The sequence below is a fragment of the Malurus melanocephalus genome, unplaced genomic scaffold (assembly GCF_030028575.1).
Source record: "Malurus melanocephalus ecotype Western Australia unplaced genomic scaffold, MMel_1.1 scaffold_249, whole genome shotgun sequence".
In the NCBI taxonomy this organism is placed as follows: Eukaryota; Metazoa; Chordata; class Aves; order Passeriformes; family Maluridae; genus Malurus; species Malurus melanocephalus.
Genome location: NW_026623481.1, coordinates 521,058 through 546,400, shown reverse-complemented (window position 1 = coordinate 546,400; position 25,343 = coordinate 521,058). Strand labels below are relative to the sequence as shown.

Genomic DNA, 25,343 nt, shown 5'->3' with positions numbered 1-25,343 from the left:
GCTAAGGGAATAAGAAAATAAGAGGACTTTCTAATAAACTGGAATTCAGAGGGCCCTTAGAGTGTTAAGATCATTGCAGGGGTTGCCAGAGCTTTGTTCTTCCTCCTTTCCTTATCCAGCCCCTCAAAGAAGTAAAATGCAAGGACTTACATCAAATGATGAAGTCTCTAAGCTGCTAGTTTCTTAGAATGAATCCTAGTAAAAATGATATGAATCCTGCTCAGTGTGTAGGCAGGAATTTGAATTAAAAAGGGACTAAGAAGGGCAAAGTAAAAGACAGAGTATAACTTTTGAAGTTTCACACCCCCCTCCCCCACTTTTGAGAAAAGTAAGGTTTTTTCCAAAGCTTTAAGGATTATTCCATTTACCTCTGTTGGTCCCACTTAKTAGTTCTACTTTATACCATGGCACACCTCAGCCTGTCTTCTGACAAACCTGCATGTGATGAGCAGAATGACCAAACTAAACTCACAGAAACCTACTATTAGGAGGTGTTGAAGGAACAAAAGGTTGAAAGGAGAAAGGAAAGATTAAAAGGAAGGAAAGGAATGAAAGGAATGAAAGGAAGGAAAGGAAGGAAAGGAACAAAAGGAAGGAAAGGAAGCTCCAGCTTGCCTAGTCACATCCCTCTCCATCAACCTGTTGAGCTGGCAGGATTTAGGAAGAGGAAAGCCAGGAATCAGAGGAAGACATGTGGATGTAACCATGTCAATGCATTGAACCAGCACAGCACAGAACRGAATATTTCAGACAGAAGGGACCTACAACAATCATCCASTCCAACTKCCTGACCATGTCACGGCTGATCCAAACTTACAGCATGACCAAAGTTAAAGCATAATGASATTGTTCCAATGCCTCTTACACTGAGAGGAGCAGAGCACCAACCACCCCTCCATAAGCCTGATCCAGTGTCTGACCACCCTCTCAGTAAAGAGATGCTGCCTCATGCCCAGCCTAAACCTCCCTGGCTCAACTTTGAACCATTGATGTCATGGCTGGGGCAGTACAGCTGGGTATGGCTGTAGTAAGGATCCACTGGTATTTCCAAGGCTGAAAGCAAGCCCAGGTCGCTGCTCTTTGCACTGTGCTACGTTTGAACACCTGTACAAGGCTGTGGCTTCACAGATGAGATGTGCTGGCACCTGTGCTGTGGCCAGACACCTGTGCACGCCCACACTTCCCTGCTGCAGGGAGATCCAGCTCTCCCTCCCCAAAATCCCCTGGCTTTTTGGACTCACAGCAGTCCTGGAGCCCCTTCCTGCTGCCCTCCGGCAATACCTCGCAGTGAGGGAGAAGGAAAAGGTGGCCATGGCCCCTCAGGCAGCACCTGCAACACCATCCCTGGAGGTGTTCAAGGAAAGAYGGGATGTGGCACTGAGGGACATGGACTGATTGACAAGATAGTGATCGGTCTTAGGTGGGACTCGATGATCTCAGGGGTCTTTTCCAACCTGATTGTGTGTGATTCACAAAATCACAGAATTGTTAGCGTTGGAAGGGACATTTGGAGACCATCCAGCCCAACTCCCCTGCCAAGGGTCACCTGGAGGAGCTGACACAGGAAAGCATCCAGGCGCGATTGGAACATCTCCAGAGAGGGAGAAATGCACGAAATCCCTGGGCAGCTGTTCCAGTGCTCTGCCACCCTCAATGTAAAGAAGTTCTTCCTCATGTCGAAGTGGAACTTGCTGTGTTTCACTTTATGGCCACTTCTCCTCGACCTGTCGCGGGGCAGTACCGCACAGACACGGGCAATATCCTCATGGCACACGCCTTGGAGACACGCGTCCGCATTAATTACCGGTCATTCAGCGAGCCGCCGTCTGAGGGAACGGCGGGGGCGGGAGGAAGCGGCGGCAGCCCCGCCTCAGCCCGGCTCCTCCCCGCGCCCTGGGAGGTGCCACCGCCCCCGCCTCCACCGCGGGGCGGCCGCTGTGGCGGAACCGGCTCCTCCCCGGCGCGGGCGGCGCCATCTTACCCCCCCTCCCTCAGCGGCCGTGGCGGCGGTGGCGGGCGGGGGGAACAGCGCGAAGCYGCCGCTGCTTTTTCGTCCCCCTCGTTTCTCGCCTCGGTCCAGGCAGCGCGTGGAGGGGAAGGACCGAGGTTCAGTGCTTGCCCCTCGCTTCCCCCTCTCGGCTGTCCGCACACGGGGTGGGGGGACCGGGCACCACAAGCTGCTCCCACTCTCCTTCCATCCTTCCTCCCCTGCACATCTCAACCTCCTCCTCATTCATCCATCCATCCATCCATCCCCGGGGTGAGCCTTTGAGTGAGTCACCAGAGAGGGCACGCAATTAGAGAGTGTGTTGCTGTTAATTAACTTAGTGAGGCTGCTCGTTGTTGGGGCCTTGAGGAGCATTAACGGGGCGGTTCCTGCCCGCGGTACCTGCGGGGCGGAGGCGCGGGGGGGCCCGGGGGCGCGGGGTTTTATGGTGGCCTTCAGTGTTAACATTAGACCCTGCTGCCCTGCGGTTTGTCGTCTTGCAACTAATCTATAACGTGTTCATAAGACTTTTTTTTTTTTTTTTTTTTTTTTTTTTAATGTTCTTAAAATTATGTGGCAGCAGCCAGGCTTTGGCCTGGAGTATGCTATTGTGGGTGTTGTTAGTTTCTTGGTGTCACCATGATGTTGTGAAATGTGACTAGGTTGTAAATTTTTTCTGGAGGACATGGATTTTGTTTTGCCAGACAGGCATGGTGATTCCCTAACTGGAATCTGTGGTACTCCTTCATTAGAATCCTATGYGTTTGGCTGTTCATTCTTGATGAGAAATTTTGGATACATACATTGATTACCTAACTTGTTGGTATCCTGCTATGGCCGAATGTTCACCTAAGGTCTGTAGTGTTCCTTATAGAAATTATTAGTCCTTACAGAAATTTGGTAAATGCTGAAAACGTAGGGCAGACATCCCAGATGAATGTTTCTCTGTGTTAGCTGTGATTTTTCCACTTAGAATATTTTTATGCTTCCTGTGTACAGATCAACTCTTTCTAAGTTCCTAGAAATTACACAAATGGATGATTTGCAGTCAATGACTGCAAAGCACAATATATATGCAAAATAAGTATTAGTGTGTTTGTGAAAYGGGGGCAGGAACCTGATGTTGCGGACAATGCAAGTTTAAGTATGGCATTAGTGTTAATGATTTATTGTGAGATGTTTGATTTCCTACAAGCTAATCTGTTTCAAGGTTTGCAGCAGTGTTGGGGTTACGCTAAAATTTTCTTTTGAAGTCTTTGATGTAACTCCCACATCATTCTCTTTCTTGGTACAGGCCTTGCTTTCCCTTTGGCGTAAGGCCGCAGTGCTTACTTGGCAGGATGCAGTGCACCCACCCTCTCTCCCTTTTTGCATATCTTTCTTCATTGTTGGCCAGATCCAAGTGGTGTGGAAGGCAGACTCAGTGCTTTTGTTAACTTCGATGGCCTTCATRCAAACTCCTATTTGCATGTTACTAATATACAAATCACATTTTGTTTTATTTTGGTTCCTTTTTCTCCTGTGTATTGTTGCTGTCTAGGTGGGAATGTTCATGGTAAAAGTAGCATTTCCAACTGTAACAGGATAAATTTAGGTTTTTTTGAAAGCTGCATCTCTGCTTGTGAAAGTTAAAAAAAGTCAGTTTTCAGTTAGATAAAGWTCTTCTTAGCTGTGATGATTCTGAAGAAAACCTTGAGGTCTTAACCAGACTATGCTAAAACTCTAGGAGTAAAAACTCAAAGTTGGCTCTCTGAGAAGTAAACAAATCCTCTAGTGGCATTTAATTTGTGATTTTTAAATATATGGCTTCGAAGACATTGCTTAAGGATTTAACAGGATTCAGTAACCTTAGAGCCTCTGACTGTCATAACCAACCAAATTACTCTCCTGGGCTCAATTCTGAGTTGCATAGAATGGAGCTGTTTGAGAGTTGATTAGTCAATTAGTAACTTGTCAGTGTAAGCAAGCTGTAATTTAGCAAGCTACAAGTGTTTTAAGAATTGCCTACATAGACCAATGTAGATCARCACTGAACATTGTTCACGTTGTTAYTGCTGTTCTGATGTGATGCCCTGGAGCAGTGAGACCAGCTAGACAGTGTCTTTCTAGGTCATGACTGCAAGGCTGTTCTAAGGCGTGAGGCCAAACCCCCGGCGGTGTAATTATACCATAGAAACTAATTGAGTTAATGCTCTTGTTGCAGTTGTGAAATATCCAAAGGTGTAGATACACAAGCATGTAAAGAAAAGGAAACTAGTTAGGCCCGTGTTCTCATGGAACCAGGCAGTGATGACTCAGTTATGAGCTTATCTGGAGCTGATCAAAAAAACTGCCTGTCAAAGGTGCTCAAAATGGTATTGATTTGATCTGTAATCTGTGTTTCAAATACTTGGCGTCTGCGAYGTAGAGTCGTTATTAATTTTAAGTAATCTTAGTAAGTGTTCTTTTGCAAGCTATCACAGGTGAAATTTCTATTTATAAATCTTTGGCTTTTCTYTAGCCCTGTATTTTGCATATGTTTGAAGTATTACGTTTAATTACAATCAGACTTTTGCGGAGTCAACTACAAAGTTTCTGGTTCACACAGCTCCTTAAACCATCACAGAAGTAGCAGTAATGGAAAAAAAGAGGCCAAGAGCTTGTTAGGAAGAGGTGCTTTCCAATTGGCTGTTGCTGAAATGTAGGCTTGTTTAGTTAAAATGCCACTCAATTGTATGATTTTTAAAAGTACTAAACACTGAAGAGCTCTGTTAGTAGTTGTTCTTTTTTACGTGAGCGATGCTAGGAAGAGTTAAGTCAGTATTGAGGTGTACCTGGAAAAATCTGTGTTTTTGATTAAACAAGAATGCATTTTACCAGGAATTTACTGGACATCATCTGTGACTGTGAGATCTCTAAAAGGGGTTGGGGTGGCCTGAATGTTACTGAGATACTGTTAGACCTCGTTTTAAGGAGCTAATTTTTATGCTTCTAACTTATATTAAAGCCATGGTTATTTTTCCTGTAGTTTTCCTTGTATTAGGTGTTGTGTAGATGAATAAGGAAAGTAGACATTTTGTGCTCCATAGAATTAAAACTTAGGGTGGCAAGCACTGATTTCTGAAAGAGGARCAGCTCCAAACAAATTGGAGGGATTTTTTTTTWATAATCTTTGCTATGTRTTTGGCTGTTCATTCTTGATGAGAAATTTTAGATGCACATGTTGATGCCATAAGTTGATGGTACTCCTGATATGCCAGAATATTCAATTAAGGTCAGGGTGGAACTGTACTATGAAATTATTTAAATTGTATTTCAAATAGTGAACCAAACACAGCTCAGGGTGATSTGAGTGGGGAAGGATTGATGTAATCAGTGTAATAGGATGGGAAGATGCCATTTTGAAAGGAGAGGAAAGCAGGTGAAGGTTTAGAGAGAGAAGTTATACTAAGGAAAACACAGTTTAAAGCTAATGGTGACTTGGTTATACCTCACAGAAAACCTACCTGTGCTAGTGAAACCTTAAAAAATAAGTTACTTTAAATGGAACTAAAGGGAGATTGGGACCCATGCTCACTTATGGAGTTTTTGTTGGCCAATGAGCAGTAAGACATATTGACAGAGCTAACTTCACCTCTGTATATTAATATAGGAATGTTTTACTCATCAGAGAAAGAGAAATACTGAGCAAGTCACGATTTAGGGCCTGTTCATCCATGCATGCTGTAATCAAGTATGCAAGTCCCTGATGACTTGAAGCTTTTTTTTTTATCACCACGCTTGTGAGCATACCTTATGTTTGCTTCACTGAAGATTGTCAGTGGTTCCCACAGGAAGGTCATGACTGCTGAATTGCATTTCTATACAATTGTTAAGTAATTGGTATAGAAAGWTCAATATGAATATATTAAGAAAAAACAATTGCTAGTTGAAATAAATTCATGGTTATAGGAGTCAGATTCTGGAAGGTGTAGAAGCTTTGCTCTTATTTCAGGTTGTTTGGTCTTTACACTGTTTTCTTAAAGCATTTTTAGGAAGGAAAGAAAAATTAATTTATGCTTAATTTTTAGTGCTATTAATTGCCTAATGTGACACAAAGCTTTGCAAAAAAGTGCACGCTCAGTTCAGAGGGAAGTGGGCGTAAATATTAGATTCATTTTGCCTGTGTCTATGTTAAGAATAAATGCATCACTTCTGGGGAAGGACAGAGCTCTGATTAGACTGGAGTTAGAAACTCTGGGAAGTGTTAGTAAACATCTCCAGATGTGGAGGCAGAGCTCTTGTGTAAAATTATTCTCTATATTTCCCAGTCTCAAATAAAACAGTCACATCTGTGTATTAGAATTCTTTCAGTAGTCCAGACCGTTCTGTGGTCTRTTTCAGAAGAGGCTTAAAGTAACTGTCATGTCTTACTTGGGGATGGACACATAATAGCTTCAAATATGAGGACATGCAGAGTCATTTGGAGTAAAAYACAGCAGTTGTTACACACAGCCGAGTCAGAAGGTTTTATTTTAGTTTGAGGTTGCTTTAGTGACTTTTCTGTGTTTACTACACTCATGTAGGGTCTCCAGTAAAAGCAATGCACAAAGATACTATATGAGATGTAGAAATGAATGTGAAGGGTTATTTTATATTCAGGGATGTTGAACAATACAGTTCTAAAGATAAAATTGTTAGGATGTATCTTACTCTTTGGATTGRAATCTATGCCTACATGTATTAGATAAATTGTTTAACCTGTTACCAGCCAGGCATGTTTCTTCTCTAACTTGTACATGGGAATGAATGACTGAATTGCCTTTTAAATGGAGAGGGGCAAATGATGTTCAGTTGTATCCCTTGTGTTCATGTGGGCTTTCCAAGCATRTTCTGTTCCAAGAGAGTGTCATGGTTAAAGATGAGATGCTTATTTGTCTGGGTGGTGAAAGCTGGGCTGTACATTGACAGCTATAAGATGAATTTTTCTTTCTGGTATTCAGTTTAAAATAAAACTACCCTAAGAATCTGGCCTATCAAGTAATAAATGGAAGCAGCAGCAGCAGATGTAATGTTATCCTTGGAATGAATGTGCAYGCATTCTGCTTTGTGATACTTTGTTCATTAATTAAAAATGAAAGAAAGCTGAGATTGCAGCCGGAGCTTTGAACAGTATTCTTGTGTGCAGACCTGGTGCAGATGTGTCTGCCTGCCCACAGATTGCTTCTAATCCTGTGTTTGGTCTGACTGTTCCCTGAAAGTTTGTGCATTTGCTTTATCTGCTTGGCTTTTTAACATGCYGTGCTTAGGGAATATGGAAGTTACTCATCCTCTTGCCTGGAAGAGAAAACATTTCTTAATTGTTGCACAAAAAGCTGATAGTTTTTAACTTGAACAGGTTAGAGGATGATAAAKTATTTTCTTGTATACTATCAGTCCTTACTTTCTTGTAAATCCTAGATCACACATGCAGTGTGCTTATATGAGACCCTTCAGAGTGTTTCTACTTCCAGCCTGCCTGAACAGCTCAGGAGTACTTTAAGATTTAACACTTAGTGTTTTAATTTTCAGTTATTCTGTGCTCCTGGAAGAGTGGGTGCTAAGCAAAAAAATAAATGTACTTTTGCATTTGGTTATGGGTTATTGTTTGGGTGTTTTTAAAACTTATTTTTCTATAGTTTTGATCATACACTCAAAAAGCCAGCCTTGCATATGTTCAGCAGGGTTATGGGCGTGTTTTTTTTTTTTTTTTAAAGAAGTGCAGTAACAAAAATCTGTGTTTCCTGTAGTTAATTAAGTTCTTACATCTCCAGTCCTAGAAGACTGTTATCCTATACCCTCTTGTCAGCTGGTGAGACCATGAAATACTCAGTGGTAACAGACTAGTTAATCTAATTATTCTGAAGCAGAGGRTGTGAAAACAAAAGCATTAATTTTAGTTTTGTGTTAATTCATAGTTATATTGGCTTTTATTTCCTTCTGGTTTTGTTTGAGTTTATATAAATGAAAATTTATCAGTCTTTAAATTTTTGCATGGTTTCAGGTTATATGCAAAATGTATTTATGAAAAGACTGTGATAACCMCATTAGATGTATGCTTGATGAATTAAATCATTATAAGGGTAACTTCTACTCTGTGTTATTCAGTGTAAAAATTTTAGGAGGGATGCTCTGTTTTTGGTAATTCTGCACCTTCTTTAGCCTCTAACAGAGACATCAGAGAGTATCTCTGCCAATCCACTTTTGTTTTAAACTGACCCAGTGTAGACTTATGTAATTTTTCTTTTYGGTGAAGTGAAAACTGTACTCCTATTAACACTTGCTTTTCCTAAGTGAGTTTAGATCAGGTGTCACAAAGTCTATTCRAGAACTGTTGTGTAGTGACTCTTTGGATGGACTTTTCTCTTAGATCTTCATGTGACATTTTGGTGGTGGCGATTGGTGAAAGTATCTGAGTAGTATTTCAAGACTTGACTGAGTCTCTGGTGTTCAGCCTGGAGAAGGGGARACCTCACAGCACCTTCCAGGACCTRAAAGGGCTACAAGAGAGCTGGATAGGGTGTGCAGTGATGGGACAAGGGGGAATGGCTTTAAGCTGGAAGCAGGGAGGTTTAGATTAGATAAAGAGAAGAAGTTCTTTGTTGTGAGGGTGGTGAGTCACTGGAACAGAGGAGCTGTGTCAGCCCCATCCCTGGAAGTGTTCAAGGCCATGTTGGACAGGGCCCTGAGCAAGCTGCTCGGATGGAAAGTGTCCCTGCCCATGGGAGGGGGTTGGATTGAGATGTGTTTTAAGTTGCCTTCTAACCCAAATAATTCTGTGATATGTTTTTTTTATATATATATACATTTATATTTTTCATATAGTATGGGATATTGCCTAAATGTATAACCCTTACATGAAATTGAAGTTTTAGCGCAGTGGAATTCCAATGTTTATGTCTCTCAGCTGGATCTTGAATAAATACATGAGGTATACAGATCACTTATTGATTGTAGAAAAGTCAGTGTAAGTTAATACTGCTTGGTAATTTCAGAGTGGATATGGATGTGAAGGAAGGCTTTGAAACAGAAATCTGCCCAGGTATCTTACTGTAGTGAGAAGGATGGGCCTGAACCTGATGAGAAATTACTTAAAATTTGTTTCCCTCAACTGATAACTTTTGTTCTGCTGATCCATATGGAACAAGTGTTTTCTGTTATGACTCTTCAATGTAGAAGGCACAGAGATTACAGTAGATGCTTTTAAACATTTATATTAATGATCATATATACCTCTTAATRTGTCTTTTTTTACTACACATTTGATTGCAGGGTTTTACGTATGAGAAAAGAATTTATAAAAACTGGACCTACTTGGATAGGAACTTGTAATTACTAGTCCAAATAGTGTTAATCAGAAGTTATCTTCTTTCTAGAGTTCATGATTAAAATGCACCACATTGAAATAATCTGTGACCTGATCTGAACATCTGAGTACATTTTGTGAAATATGGCAAACAGCTGCATTTCAGTTTGGAGCTAAAACAAATACAGTGTATCGACCCATTGAAGATCACTGTAGGCTTTTTGGTTCTGTGATAGCTGTACTTATTGAAGAAAATTGATTTGAGAGTGCTTCTGCTTTTGAATGATCTCTTTTTTTCTTTTTTTTTTTTTTCTTTCTTTTTTTTTTTTTTTAATGTCCGGAAGAAAGGAAATAGAACATACGGAGGATGGGACTTTGATGTGTAAAGAAGTTAATTATCTAAACCATCAAACAAAATGTGGGCTGTGGAAGTAATTATTGTAAAGGGTCTGATGAAGCCTGACAAGCTGTTGGTTTTTTATGTCAAGAAAATGCTGTACACCTGCTTGATTTGAAAGTTAAATCATTTCATTGCAATAGGAAGATCCAAGTTTTTAGTGAAGCAGTGGCTGATAAGCTTTCAGCTCTCAAACCACTGAGATGTACAKCCCTTCAAGTTTTGTAAATTAAATTGCTCTTGTCCACTTGGAGGACAGGAATCTAGGAAAGAATTCTCTCCAGAATAGGACATAAATGAATAACAGATATTAGGCTGTGAGGAGGCAGCTGTGGAATTGGGGCCCATGGTTTTTGGGAATTTTGAGAGAATGCTTCATAAATTAGCAGAACAGAACCTCATGGATAAAGCACCACGTCTGTCACAGATGTTCAAAGAAAATAATTACATGCTTCAAGTGATGTAATAGTTAAAAAACCCCTAAATTAAAAAATAAACATCTTAGAATTTTGAATATTATTAAGTTTTTAATGAATACACTGTTAATTCTCTATTTAGGAATATTGGTACTGTAGTATTGGATATATTTATGTAGCTACTAAAATTGATCATAATTAATTCCAGTCAAATGATGAACAATAAAATATACAGAAATTTTGGACTATTTAGGCTATTTCTACTAAGGTAGCCACAGTGGAAGTTTCCTCTTCACACTCTTTCATAGATGCACAGAGCTTTCCTATAAATACTGTCATATTTCTTTGTTACAGAGGGTTTTTACTTGTTTTTTTTTTTTTTTTCTTTTTTTAATTCTCTAATTTGACTGTTTAGGTTAGATGACTCTGGTAACTGCTGATTATGGCAGGTTCCTGACAACACTTTAGCTTTGTGTGTAACTACTTGTGATTAAAATCAGACTTGAGTGGGAGCAGACTTGTGCTTCAAGTTACACATGTGCATAAGTGCTTGCAGGATGGGGACCTAAATTAGACTCTGCCTGAAGATAAACTGAAGTCTGAAAATCTACATGAAAGCATTAATAAAAAAGTTAAACTTACGACACCGAGTTGGGTGGGATAGGAAGGCGGTACAAAGGGGTCCGGACAGGCTGGATCAGTTGACCAAAGTGAGCTGTATGAGGTTCAACAAGTCAAAGTGACGGGTCCAATACTTAAGTCACAATAACCTTGTGCAGTGCTACAGACTGGGGCAGAGTGACTGGAAAGCTGCTCAGTGGAAAAGGACCTGGRAGGGCTGGTGACAGCAGCTGRACATGAGCCAGGTGTGCTCAGGTGGGCAAGARGGCCAACAGCACCTGGCTTGTACCAGCCATGATGTGGCCAGTTGGGCCAGGCAGTGATTGTCCCCCTGTCCTGGGCAGTGCTGTGGCCACACCTGGAGTGCTGTGTCCAGTTTTGGGCTCCTCAGGGCAAGAGAGGCACTGCGGGGCTGGAGCGTGCCCAGAAAAGGGAAACAAAGCTGGGGAAGGGTCTGGAGCACAAGTTGGATGAGAAGTAGCTGAGGGAGCTTGAGGGCCTCATCCTGGAGAAAAGGAGGCTTGAGGGGCACCTTCTCACTCTTTGCAACTCCCTGACAGGAGGGTGCAGCCTGATGAGAGTCAGGCTCTTCTCCGTTGTTGGAAGCCATAGGACAAGGGGAAACAGCCTCAAGTTTTGCCAAGGGAGGTTWAGATATTGGGAAAAGCTTTTCACAGAAAGGGTAGTCAAGCATTGGAACAGGTGGCCCTGGCAAGTGGTAGAGTAGGTTTCTGTTCTAGAAAACAATATTTGAATTTCAAAATGAAGGAAGGTAGGGGGTTCTTTTGCAGCACAACGAAACTACATCAACATACAGCTTTTACTGTCATTACCATTGCTACTTCTAATAGTGCAAGAAATGAGCAGTACAGCTCAATGGTTACTAGCATGCAACAAGCCAGAAGACTAAGAAATAATATGGGAATATATGCTGTTTAGCAGGGGACTTACACAGTAAGCAGTTTTCTTTTAGTATTTGGGAAGGGAAAAAAGAAACTCCCTTTTACATATTTATACATATTTATAGTTTTCCATAATTAAATTTTACTTAGTCAGCTTTTTGGTAATTTAAGTTATTTTTGTAAAATTAAATAGTTCAAAGCCATTTGACTTGCATACGATTAAAGAGGAAAATTTAGATGTGTTAATTACTTCATAGAATAAGTAAAATTGTCCTGTGTTTCGTTTGGAGTTTCTGAATGAGAAAGCTATATAGCAAAGCTGTAAAATACTTCATATAAAGATAGTACCTTCAAGTGCTATGAGTGTCACGATGGTGATGAGGTCTCACTCTTTCTAATGAATTTCTGTTTGAAGCATTTAAGTAATGGGTGTGCTTAAAGGGGATGTTTTGTAAAAAAAAAGTTTCTGATATTTGTGCTCATCAGGTTTTATCTGGCATTTTGTGAGAATCTCTTTTACTTCTCTGAGCCTCGTTGGAGATGGTACAGATGTGAAATGCTGGTGGTTAGGATATGCAGGAATACAGCAGGATGATAAAGCAGCAGAGATTCTGGTGCCTCTGAATGCCATTTATTCTATGCCAGAATTGTGGTGTTTTTACCTTAATGCTTTTCTTCTGGCACTTCTAAATGATATTTCAGAATTAGTGCTTGCTTCCAATGCTCGGGTTACAGTAAACATCAACTCTTGAATTTTCTAGTGCCTCACATAGGCTTCTTTTTTGCTTGCAGAACCTTTACCTGCCAATGCTACTCCAAATGGCTTTTCTTCCTTTTAAATACCCAGTGTGAAGCATACATGTGCTCTCTTGAAAATGAAGTACAAGTATTCTAAGTGCTGTTATTTCTTTGTTTACCCAGATGAGCAGCACTGTGGCCAGCCCTATGTCCTCGGTTGTCTCTTCAAGCAGTGGAAGAAAATCAACAAGCTTTACACCTGAACTGCAGAGTATGATGTGAGTAATGAGTCAAAATACCTGAYAGTATCTGCATTGAGTATTTGTCTTTCAGCTGATTTTGTAGAATATGTGAATAAGGGTGAYGGGGGAAAGAAGAGCAGATATTAGTGATGGAGCTGGTAGTGTTTTACTTCTGACTTGTAAAGCATTGAGATGACTTRATTAAATAAAAACCACATCCTCTACTGAAAGGAGAGTAAATGCTGCTGAGTAAAGAAATGCATTTTTAATATATACTGTAGAAGTTTTTAGAGGGCTATGTTTCTCATCCTTTCATCAAAGAAAGTTAAGCTTCCAGCTGTCATATATACTTTTTAAAATAAATACTTTATATTGATGTCCTTCAGTGCTAATACAGAGAGATTGATCTCAGGAATCTTAATAACGTTGATGAAATTATAATACAGAATGCTTGTAAATAACTGGGGTTCGTCAGACAGGAGGTAAAAGTTGTTAAAAAAATAATTTGCTTATTCTTTCAAATGAATGCTAATTCTAAGAAACTCAGTTCTATGCTGTGATATGATGTGATTTTCCAATTTTGTGGTGAGAGTAAAGCTGTGTTGCTGTTAGCAGATCACTGGGTTGTTAGGTGGAGCATGGGATACCTTCCACTGCAGTATTTTTCAGTGTAATGTAAATAAAATAATGATTCTTTTCTTGTGCATTGAATCTTCTAAAGTAGATGAATATGATGTTACAAACCCAATGTTCTGCTGTATTGAGTTCCCTTTGGATAGAAAAATGTAACTGCTCTCCTTCAAGAGAATACTGTWTGCTTATTGTTCACATCTATTAAGGTCTTCTGTGCTGAAAAAACTGTTGYTTTTGGTTGAGAAAAAGATCTGTAACTAGGTTTAAAAAACAAAACAGCAGCCCTGAACTTCAGAGTCAAATCCTGTGCATCAGTTTGGATCAGTATCTGGGGAGCCTGMGTTTTATTGGATTGTGAACTTCCTGATAAAGTGTTTTGAAACTCCCCTTCCCCGCCAGTGTACACATGATTCTGTCAGAATGTAGAAGTTATTGTTGGCCATATAAATGGAAGGAATAGACATTTTCCTTTTGCTTCAGAACTGGTGCAGTTATCCTTTGAAAGCTGTGCAAACAGATCATCTGTGCTCCAGAGTAACATATTTCACAGCTTCATTAAACTAGTAGGAACTGAGGAAATTCYYTGACTGCAGTGAGCACAYTGAAACTTAAAYTTTTATTGTTTGCTGGGAAAAARAAAGAAGAGACTTTTGAAAATGATAGAGTGCCAGGGATGAACCGTGCAGAAAAAAAGGACAACTGTTTCCTTTGGCCAGGRCYATTAAATGAAGTTATGCCTTTAAAAGAACGTTCTGTGCTCTGACAGAAGCTGACATTTTTTTATAAACTATGTGATTTAGGAAGTTACGGATTCTCCCATTTAGACAATTTATAACAAATTCTTGCTGACATCTTAAGATCCTGGGAAATAGTAAAGACTGGAGCAGAACAGTGCAAAAAAGGTAAAATCTTAAAGAAAAGAAAGTAGAGGCTATCTCTGCCTAGTTTGTTATTGTGGGATGGAGAAGGGTGATCTGTTTGCTRTGGTTTTCATGGAGTAACATGAAGAGTAATTTCAACTTGCCCTGCCTTTCTCAACAAAATGTGTACAGAGAGAGGATGAACTTGTGAGAAACAAGTCATATAGAGGCATTTAGTGCAAATCCAGAATGTCATGTGGTAGTTGTGTTGATGTTAAAAATGGGCTGCTGGATTTTAGGTGTTTAAAAGGCAGAAGGAACACAGAGAAACTGTATTTTTGAAATAGAATATAAAATCCTTTTGTAACCCAGTACAATCTGGAAGTTTCTGGGTGAGAATATCTCATGGTCTGAAGGCGGTATCTTTGATTRGTGTGTAATGTGCAGCACTGAAGTGAAGGCAGAAAATGTACAGGAGCCCTGAAATAATAAAATACTGCAAGAAAAGCTGTCTTAAAGTGTGTACAAGTTTTTCATATTTTGCTAACGAAATGATTCTGTTTTTCCATTAAGAATATTTTAGCTATGTCTTTGGATTTGAAGAAATTTTAGTGTTTGTATGATGGCTTAATAGTACTTCGTAATTGGTGATAGTGCTTAATATACTGATTACCTTAAGAGGAATGGTTCTTTCTCATAACACCAGTCAATTTACAGTGCACTACCTTTTGCATGGTTATATTTGGCTTTTAATTCTTAAGTCCTTGGAATGATCTCATATTTATTTTATGCTTATTTAAAAGACCAAAGTTCTATGTAGAGCTTACTTTGAGTCCCACATCRTTTATTTGTATTTGGATTTTTTTATTATGGTACCATGGAATATATAGCAGTAGGTGATAGTAATTTTTAAAAGTTTCCAGCACATCTAGTGCATTTTGCTGAAGTTTGTTTTACTTAACATTGTTTAGCTGATCTACGGCGTGTTTCCAAACTAGCTGCTCATGTTAGGTGGGTTGCACTTAAATTACAGTTCTGCCYAGTAGATTCACAACCACTCTGATTTCACAGTAGCCATTAAAAGTCATCATTTGGTAGAGATCATCTATTTTCTAATATAAGTACTACTTATAGASTGAATTTCTGGAAACCCTGGCAGTCTAAAAACTTAAGTTGAGCAATTTGCAGCTATAAAGAGAGAATTTTATCCCCTCCCTAGTAAAATGTCTTGATTTCTCAAAGCTATTTTAGCTGTTTAAAAAATATTGTTATTGTGATCTGAAGCTTCTTAATTAGATCTTGTGGTAGGTTTCACACCAAAAATCAAAATTTGATAATACAAGGTTATAAGGATAAATTTTAATGGTGGAAGTAGTGAAGAATGCAATGTTTTAACTGGGTTTATTTAAGTCTTTCTGGTTATCTACTACTTTTAGAGTAGTTAATATTAAAACAATAATGTCAATTGCTATAATATCAAATTTAATACTGCTCCTAATTAATTGTGCCTTTCCAGACAATGAAAATTTGTTCTGGTATTTCAAATGCAGTTCTTACTCAACTGCCTACAGCTTGTAGCTTACAGTCACCTCTGATATACTTCATTGTTGTGTTAGTGTGTAATAGAGATACTCATAAATTCTTCCCATTCCCTTGTTATTATTGTTATTAATATATTATTTATAATACATTTTTTTTCTTTTATAACATTTAGCAAATTATGGGAGAGAATGCGTAAGAATTGGRGCTACTTCTTAAACCTTCATTTCATTAAGCCTTTTTGAACCTCTCTCCCTCACTGTGGGGATGTTTACTTGTTCTCTGTTACTAAGGCATTTGAATGACTTTGTAATATTGTCAGTAATATTTCCCAGTTTAGACTGGCTAGTAAAGACTGGTTCTAGACCTCTGGTCACTCAAGGAGCATCTGAAATGAGCATACTTTTATTTCAGACTTGCAAACTCTGCGAGGTATTTTTTTTTCCCTATATACAGCATGATCTGCATGTTGCAACCTTGCAAACTTGTCGATCAAATAAGTTATCTCTAGGGATTCTACTTATTTAGTATTTCTCATCCATTCTGAGATGACAACATCTTAAAAAATATCGTTTTTAATCTTTGTATGTGAAAGGAAAGAACAGGAATTATTGTCTCTGAACTGATCTATTCTCCCGCCAATGTGTTTGGATAACCTCTGCTGACTTGAGTTGGATTACAGTTTGTTCMACACTGAATCCCTGGAAGATCTCACTGATTTCTTGTTGTATTTGATGCTAAATTTATTTTCATAGCAGAAATGAAAATTGTGTTTGATAACAACAGTGCTTATGTATRCTAAAATAGTGTTTTCCGATGAGTTAGAAAGTTCAGGGAACTTGTTGCTCAGTGCTGAAGAAATGCCCACTGCATGTAACAGTAAAGAAACTGTGATTCAGGAGCTGTGCTTTGCTAGATTGCCTTGTGTTTGTGTGTTAATCCAATAATTATCATAAACACCCAAACACTCTGCGTCACATAACATTCTAACTAAAAAAATAATGCACAATCTGCATTTCATGCTGTTTACAGGACATAATTTACTGTTGATTTACTGTTGAATATTTGACCTAGAGGCAGCTGGCTACTTGGTTGTTGATAAAYATCTAATTTTGTTAACCTTCAAAATGAAGATGGCTTTTTTTACGTTTCTTTGTGACAATGGGTTTTGTTGCTGCTAAGTCCAGTTTGCATTTGTTTAATTATGTCCTGGATTATTTTGTGATTTTACTATTTTATTTTTTTACTTTACACCTACATGTGTCAGCTTGACTCACCCTGTGAGGAAGATAAAAATATGGGCACTGCCGTTTTCCTCATGCCAGGTTCCTCACGAGGTTACACCTTATGCCAGGTTCAGTTCTTCCCCAGGAAAGAGAGTTTTTAGAGTGTTCTTTTTCCTATGTCTTACGTTTCATGGAATGCTGAGCTTATGCAGACCTTGATTCTACTTGAAACAAGTAAATGATTATAGAGACTGGGAAATTATGCTGAATAGACAGTCTAGATGATTGTTTTTAATAAAATGGTCCAGAATTTATTTAGCATGGAATGACTGTGTGCTTGAGCTGAGTATCAGTATTAATTTATTCATATATTACTGTATGATGAGATATGGTAGCACTTGCACAACCCTGCTGTGGCTGTTACCTTATGGCTTCTTTTGGTTGTATGTTTATCCATCTTTGCTTTGAAGTTGATCAGTAAAATCATCTGACTTTGGATAGTTCGTTTGGAATGATGGTGGAAGAAAACATCAGTAATGACCTGGCTGAGGGAGCGCTTTGGTTAACCAAACTGTAATTTGGGACTGTAAAGAATTTCTCTATTCTGTCCCATACTTGTTTACCATAGTTGAACCCAGAATTGTGCTGAGATTGCACTGTTTAAAAATAAATAAWCAGTTTAGCCTACTGTGCTGAAATCCTTCCCTGCAAACATGCAAAAAGCACTTTTCCCCCTTTGAGTTGAGATGACAGAAGGGCAGTTGCAGCAGATGTGGTACGTGGTTATCAGATCATGTGTGGCTGTTTTCTGTCTACCTCATTAAATACATGAGGCAAAAGTGGTATGAGAGAACTAGGGACAGAACGAAGTTTTCCTTTTATAGGTAGGATGGAATACAGGAAGGAAATTCATTAGAGAAATTACTACAGCTTTTTGTGATGCGGATGTGGTATTTTTAAGCTTTTAAAGGCAGAGTCTCTTCTTTGCACCGCACTTAGCTCAACAGATTTTGCTGAGGAGGCCTGATAGGGTTTGCAGAGCTGGTAATAAAAGATGTAAGAGCTGAAATGGAGTGAGTTTAAAGAAGCTATTTGAAAATTCATTTTTCAGACTTCCACATTTCTGTACTGTATTTAAAGTGTAGTTATTTTAGACCTCCCTTTTGTAATACTGCARTTTCATTTTACCTTTTAGTAGCGGAGTTCGCTTCAAATACAACCTGAACTTGACCTTATTAGTGTCAAGCAATCTGAAATACACTCATTTTATCTCTTGCTTCTTTCTCTTTGTTGTTGCTGAATATCCTGTCCCTGCTTACAAAAGAGCAAGAGGTGATGGAGGATCTTAATTAACATATGGAGTAGTACCCGCACACAGAGCAAAGAAATTGTTGAGTGTCTATACAGACATGTATATGAAGGAACATTTCTGTGACTAATTTAAAACTTACATTTGTACTCAGCCTGAAAGAGAAACACGAGAAGGATGTTTTTGTGAGGGAAGACTGGAGATATTAATCTGGGTAACAGGTTTTTCTATAAACAAAATTAGCTGAAGTTTAGCATTAGTCTGGGTTATGCGTATCTTATGTTTCTGCTCTACTAGTACTTTATTTTTCTCTTGTCAGTTCAAAGTTAATGTAAGTTTTGCAGTTCATTTGTGAAATCAGTTTTGCTAAGTATGAGAACAGTTTCTCTAAGGTTACTCTGTGCTCAGTTTTACTCAGTTTGTTCTGAATTGCATACAGCTTCTCAAGCTTCCTGTGTTCAAAATTTTGTTTTGAATTGAAATATTTTAAGATATATGGTTCCAGGATTTTGAGCTTAGATTCCTGAAACTTTCTGGTTTCAGGTTTTGACAGATTGCTTTAAGGTATCATCTAGTACCTAAGTAAAAGATTATAAAATTTGGAAACGATTTATCCTACTTGAGTGAAGACATATATATTGTAACCAAATRCTGATTAAGTAATAAATTAACATGATAATTAACTTCAGCATTTTCTAGTTTTTTATTACCCCAGTGTAATAAATTGTAATACATTAGTTCTAGCAGACTGAACCTGAAAATCCAGTTTAACTGTAACTGTGACCACAACTRGCAGATGCTGGTGAAGTCTTTAAACTGCAGCTTCTTGCATCATTTGCAATCTGTTTGTTTTAGTTGCATTTAATTTGGCCCTACAGATTTTATGTGTCAGCATGCAGTATAGTTACAGGACATTATTCATSTGTACGGAACAGTAGCAAGGTGGACATTATAGCTTGGCTTTTTCATTCTTCTGAAGTCATTCTGCCCCATGGGATTATTTCCAGTTGGATTAAATAATTAATTGAAAATGTACAGTTAGAATGTCCACAGGTGACTGGAGTTGGAAGAAGGACAATGCAGGTTGCTCTGTGTCCTAGGTGGCTAACTCAGAGCAGCTTCTTCATCCAGGAGCTATTTCTGGCTCATTTAGCTCTCTGCTTTGTGGTACTGAAGGGCAAAACTTTTTTTTTTTTTTAATTTTTTTTTTTAATTAGATTTTAAAAACTTTTTTCCTGAAGTACAAAAGCTCTATAATCCTTCTCAGGTTTTGCTGGAGTGGTACTGAAGTCTGTCCCCCGGTACGTGCCTGTCTCTTTGGAGGTGCCTGACARCCCTTGCAGTTACAGAAATGTGCTTGTTTTTTTCTGTCATTTGGAGTTCAGCATAGTAATTTAAACTATGACGTTGTCCCTAAATTGGTCTGGAAGGTGATTCGTTTATCCTTGAATCCCACACTGGCTCTGGGACTCACAATGAACCAGCTAAATAGTGGTAGATGGAATATTTCTCCTCCAGCATAGTGTCTAATACTTTATGAGCGCATAACACCATCACATTTTTTACATGTAAATGTATAAATAGTTTTATTGTACCCTTAATTTTCATCAGGTAAATCTTACATTTCTATATGTTACATGTGTAACAGATATGTAACAAATATCTATATATTATACTGTGTATTAAATAGAAGTGACTCTTTATATTATGAAGTTTAATTTTAAATCGCATAGACCAGTATTTGATCTTTTCATGTGTTCCTGTAGCACCTTTTATAATGATACATGAAGGCATTCCAGTGATTAGTTGGGAACCTRCCCTCCCCTCCCTAGCTCCCATGGCTGTTAAGTAACTGAATAGTGTTTCTTTCAGCTTGACTCTAGGAATGGTAAATAAAAATTTCACAGTTGTGATAAAAGTGGATGGTAGAAATGGCAGTAAGGACAGTGGCGAAGTGGGTGGAGAAAGGACAAGGAGAATGGTCTAATGATGTGTGCTGGTTTATTATACAAAATAATACTGGCTGTTTCTTTAAAATGTTAACGATGGTGAGCTCCTTTTAGCTTAAAAAAACACTACCAAGGACACGTAGTTTGTGATTAAAGCTCTTTTTGCTTTTGCAGAAAATGCTGAGCAAACAACTTATTTGCTCTCCTGACTTGGTGACTTCTTTTCCTTCTTCGGTTTTCAGACAGAAAGCTCTAAGGACTTTCTGGTGTTAAAAAGCAGCAGCTTCTGACCTAATGTACCCTTCTCTGAACGATAATGTTTCTTTGTTACTTATTTTTAGCTCAGATTGTTTTTCTCCCCTTTCCCCCAACATGATTTGTACAACCTTTAGAAAATTGAGTAGTTGTGGTTTTGAATCATCCTCCGTTTCTAGACTCAATGAGTATTTCTGAAGAAGCACTGGATTGCTTGTGAGTAGGCCTTTTTCTTACTTAAAAAGGCAACAGCCATGACAGTGCTACCCCCTGAAAAAAACCCAGAAAATCTGTAGACCCTTAATAGACTGCTTTGTGACCCTGGAAAGGACAGTGTGTTAAGTACTTATTTAATTTTGTACCMATGGTATATTGCTAGCAGATGTCCTTTGTTTTGTTTTTACTATGATTCAGAGCCATTTGGATAAAACATTTTGAGGGGGTATATTTTGGTCCTGAAATAAAGCGTGACTATCCATTTAGTAACTACAGTAATACTTTATTGTGTATCAGTCTATATTTGACTCCTTGTTTGGGTGTAAAGCCTTTAGTATATCAAGTACAAGTCTAAGTACAGTTATCTTGCTGTGCTTTTGGTGAGGCACAACAAGATAGCATGAACAGCTGATGTGTAAATACTGATTAAAAAAAGCCTTACAGGAATAAATTTGAATTCCACAAAGTATAAATAAATATCTGGCTGTTCTAAGTGTGAGAGAAAACTAATGAATTTGATGGCAAATTATTTTTTTCTTATTAAAGTAGTTAATACTTTTGTATTTWAAAAGATCCCTGTTAATTCTGCAAATAAGGTAGCTCACTTTAAACCAATGTTGTAGTTTTTATATTCTGAATTACTTACAGGAAATCAAGAATCTGAGGGGTCAGCTTGTGCTGCYTTGTGTGCTTATATTCCATGGATTTTCATTTAAGCACACAGTCATTCCCAGCGCTTTGCTAGTATTGCTGCACCAGTTAATAATAATACCATAGAATGGAATMATAGAAAAATTAAGGTGGGAAGTGATATCTGGAGGTAATTTGGTCCAAACTGTCAGATTCAGACCTTAGGTCTGGTTGCTCTGCAACTATGTGAGAAAAATGCACTTTTATTTTACATTCTACCTGGTTTAACTGTTATAGCCTACAGTAGTAGACTSCTTTTTCCAAAATAGCCAAGCTACTGTAATTACTCTAGAAATACTTTWACATGTAGACTATACCTGAATATTAAGCAGCGTCTAACATTACTAAATAAAATTATATTCTGATTTTCTGGAAAGTCCCTTTCACTAGACAAGTTAAGAGGAGAAAACACATAATCCTTATGGAAGGTATGTATCAGTGTGGTTTAATATGTGACTCCACACCTATGACTACTTTTTCTGTTAGACTCAAGGCTCCTGCTATTATGTATTTCAAAATACAGACCTTGGTGCATAATGCTGCATATATCCCTGAAAAAAAATATTTTGTAATGTTAAACACCTTCCCATACACCTCTTACAAACACTGTCTATTATCTGTGTCTAATTTTTTGGAGAACCTGCAGAAAAGAAGTGATTATTACTATTATAAAGACCTGCTTCTCAGTTACGATAAAATGTTTCGTGTTAATGTTAAAACACAAGTATGTTTTGTATGGCCACTATAGTGCTAAAGGTTATTATGAAAGAATTTTTAAAGTAGGAATTTGAGCAAACCTGGAGATTTGATTGAAGTATTGGAAAGGATGAAAAAATGCCCCTCTATTCCTCTCTTTTTTTTTAAGAAAACAAGGTATTCATGTTTTCTTTAAAATAAATTTTGTCTGTTTCTTTCTCTGCATGTGTGTATATAGGCTTATATACAAGTGTAACATTTTGCTGACTTCCAGTTAATGTGAATCTACTTGGCTATCTAGGAGGAAACATGGGAATAAATACGATAGCAGGCAGGAACASGGGTGGTATGTTCTCTTTGGTAAGAATACAGTCTCCTAACATCCTTCTCTGCTGCTTAAAGAATTTAATTTTGTTCTTCTCTTAGTAACTTCCAATTGAATATGTAAGTGTACAGCTGGCAGTGTRTTACATTTTATGTAATAATTTGGTAAGACAGTACAGTCAATAGCAGTGAAGGCAGACAAAATACRTTGTCTGTTTATTTAGAGTCTCAGTAATTCTAATTTTGCTCTTGTTAGTGAACAGATCARCTGTGGAAATCAAATTCTGTGTAGGTCTGGAACAATACTAGTAATGCCATTAATTTTAGCTGTGTGTAAATTCACTTAAAAATGGTAGAGGTGTAAATGCTGATTGTCATTGAATGGGATGTATTAGGAGAACTGCACAAATAGTGCTGATCCTGGACTAGGCCCCTGTAGGTCTGTTTATGCTGATGGTGATGGAATTGCAAGGACATAGCCCTATGCAATGAATACTGAAAATCTACTGAACTGAACCAGCTTTAATACAAGTTAAACAGCCTCGATGCATATCTGGTGACTTCAAGAGAAAGGTTCTGTAGAGATTGGCAAACTTCTCTATTCTCTGTATCCCTATTAAATGCCAGTTTTATTCCTTCAAGAATGAAACTCTCTTTTGGAAAGAAATATATTAAAACAAGCTCTGCCTGTGAGTTTGCACTGGCAGGATCTCCCACTCTGCCTGCCCAGGTACATTCACATACTGCTGCAGTTGTGTGCCCAGTGCTGACTTTAAAGTGACAACTCAGTATCTGTTGCATCCTGTTATGGTTCAGATGACTGAAAAGATAAGTGATCAAGTTATAGAAGGAGAGATGGAACTCTAGGGGTTCTTTCTAATGAATTATAGAATTCTTTTTGAAAAAGCAGTGCAGTGTTTGGGTAATCAAAGTCAAGTATTTTTCTGGAGCCAGGATTACGATGGCAATATTTATCTTTGAATTCTTAAGACAGATAAAAATCAAAAACCCAAACCACCAGCTATTTTTCTTTAATGTTTAGATTAATCCAGAAAAATAGACCAAAATTTTGAAAATGGCTTATTTAAACACAGATTGATTGAACTGTTTAAGGGGCATTTAATTTCTTTCTTAAAAAGACTTCTCTGTGTAGTGACATASAGTTTCAGGGAAAGTTATTAATAGATTTATCATTATGATCCYTTTCCCTTTTGAAACAGGGAAGTCATAACACTATTTTGTCAATTGCAAATAAGGGCCCTGGGCAGAAACTCCTGGACACCATTTAGTTTTAAATGGAGTCCTTTGTCTTCTCATCTGTTTTAATGAAGCTTTTTCTAGTCTGATTGAAGGAGGTGATAGTGAAACGTGTTTGATATCTGTAAGGATGTCTGATTTTTCTGTTGGCAGCACTGTTTCCTCCATTCACACACAAGTGAAAATAGTTGTCTTAATAAAAATAAAGTAGGAATTAGACTTTTTTTCTGTATTATCCTTTGCTACATGTTTGCTTGCCATGTGGCTTTCCATGTGTGCCACATGTTTCTTGTATAAGCATCTACTATTAAAGACAAGTGTTGGTAGCTCTATCACTAACAGTTCACATGCCCTACACTGAAAAGCCAACATCCTCTCCAGCTGATGAGAGCTGTTGCTGCTATTTTKGTAGTCTTTTGTTGCTTTAAATGTGGGGTGATGAAAGCATGAAGAGCAGCTGCTGCTACTTTAATCCTGTAAGAGAGGTAATATTCATGTGTTTTTGTTTGTGGTTGGTGAAAGATTCATTTCTTTCTTGTTGGAGCTGAAAACAAAGACGTTGGGGATATTTTAGTGCTGATTGTAAGATAGAACTGCCACTCCTGCAGTTGAGAAATTCAAAAAGTAGTCCACCTGTTATAGTCAAAGGTGGAGCAAAATTTATTGCAGTGAGTTTTAAACTTCAAAAAGCTTTTGGTGTGTTTGAACTGAAGGGAGCAAATGTCAGCACACTTTTAAACCTCTGCAATTCCGGTTTTACCTTCTACAGTAGTTACAATTTAAATTACTGAAGTTATTCTGATATGCAAATTTTATAATTTGTGCAACAACATACGTAAGTAGTCTTTATTTTTTGCCAAATCGAAAGGTAAACTGTTTCTTTCAAAGGGATATTCATGAGTTTCACCAGTATGTCTTCAGTTCAGGTCTCYTGAGACTGCTGGTAGAAGGAAATGTATGATTGTCTTCATATCTTCTTAATCTTAGGGCTTGGCATGATAGGTCTAAGKTTAAGAATTTGAGTCACTTCTTCTAATTCTTGAGCAGCACCTCTACCTTAAAGTAATTCAYGTGATTTATCRTCCAAAGTAAGGTGGCCTAAATTCAAATCTACTTGGTGTTGAAACACTGGAAAGTAGTTTGCCTGTAAAGCTATCAGTTTTCAGAAATCTGAGCTACTTTGTGAAAATGCACGAGGGTTAATCCATTRCTAAAGGTGAAGTACACTTTTTTTGAGTTTTAAAATTTTTCTGAATCAGAACACATCACTTTGCAGCAATGACCATTAGTTGAATCTTGTGGCCATTTCTACCATCAGACTGTTAAAAAAACCAGCTATATAAAAATGACTTACCTAGTTAATTAAACTGACAGATGTTATCTTTTACTGAAGGAYTGAGCCTACCAAGTAATTTAGTAGTGGTTTTGAGTTTTCTTTTTTAGTCATGTGTCATGTTTAAAAAAAAAAAAAAAAATCCAGCGTATTCTTACAACTAGGATGTGCAATTTAAAATTTTTTAAATCTATTTTTCCCTATCCTTTTTRTTTGTAAAATTAACATGTGTGAGCTCTAAAGCTTGACTGAAGGTATCTTGCAGACATTTAAATATTGCTCTCAACAGGAAAAAAATAAGAGTGGAATAGATTCCTGTTCTTGTTTGACTTGTTTGAAAACTAATGGTTCAACTTGAACTTGGCTCTTTTCCAACCTAAATGATTCTATGATTCCACGACTGTTTTGTTGCAATTGCAAATTAAAAATTAGTTGTTACCAAATTGAGTA

General features: G+C 37.9%; 2 protein-coding genes across 6 annotated transcripts in view; one reads left to right on the top strand and one right to left on the bottom strand.

Moving 5' to 3' along the window:
• The window catches only part of RUNX2 (RUNX family transcription factor 2), a 215,908-nt gene that overhangs the window by 174,421 nt on the left and 16,144 nt on the right, over positions 1–25,343 (bottom strand). The window lies entirely within an intron of this gene.
• The window catches only part of SUPT3H (SPT3 homolog, SAGA and STAGA complex component), a 252,745-nt gene continuing 229,323 nt past the window's right edge, over positions 1,922–25,343 (top strand). The window contains exons 1-2 of the mRNA XM_057375428.1: positions 1,922–2,260; positions 12,548–12,642. Of these exons, the coding sequence (XP_057231411.1) occupies positions 12,548–12,642 (95 nt within the window). The 5' untranslated portion in view covers positions 1,922–2,260. The remainder of the gene's footprint in view (positions 2,261–12,547; positions 12,643–25,343) is intronic.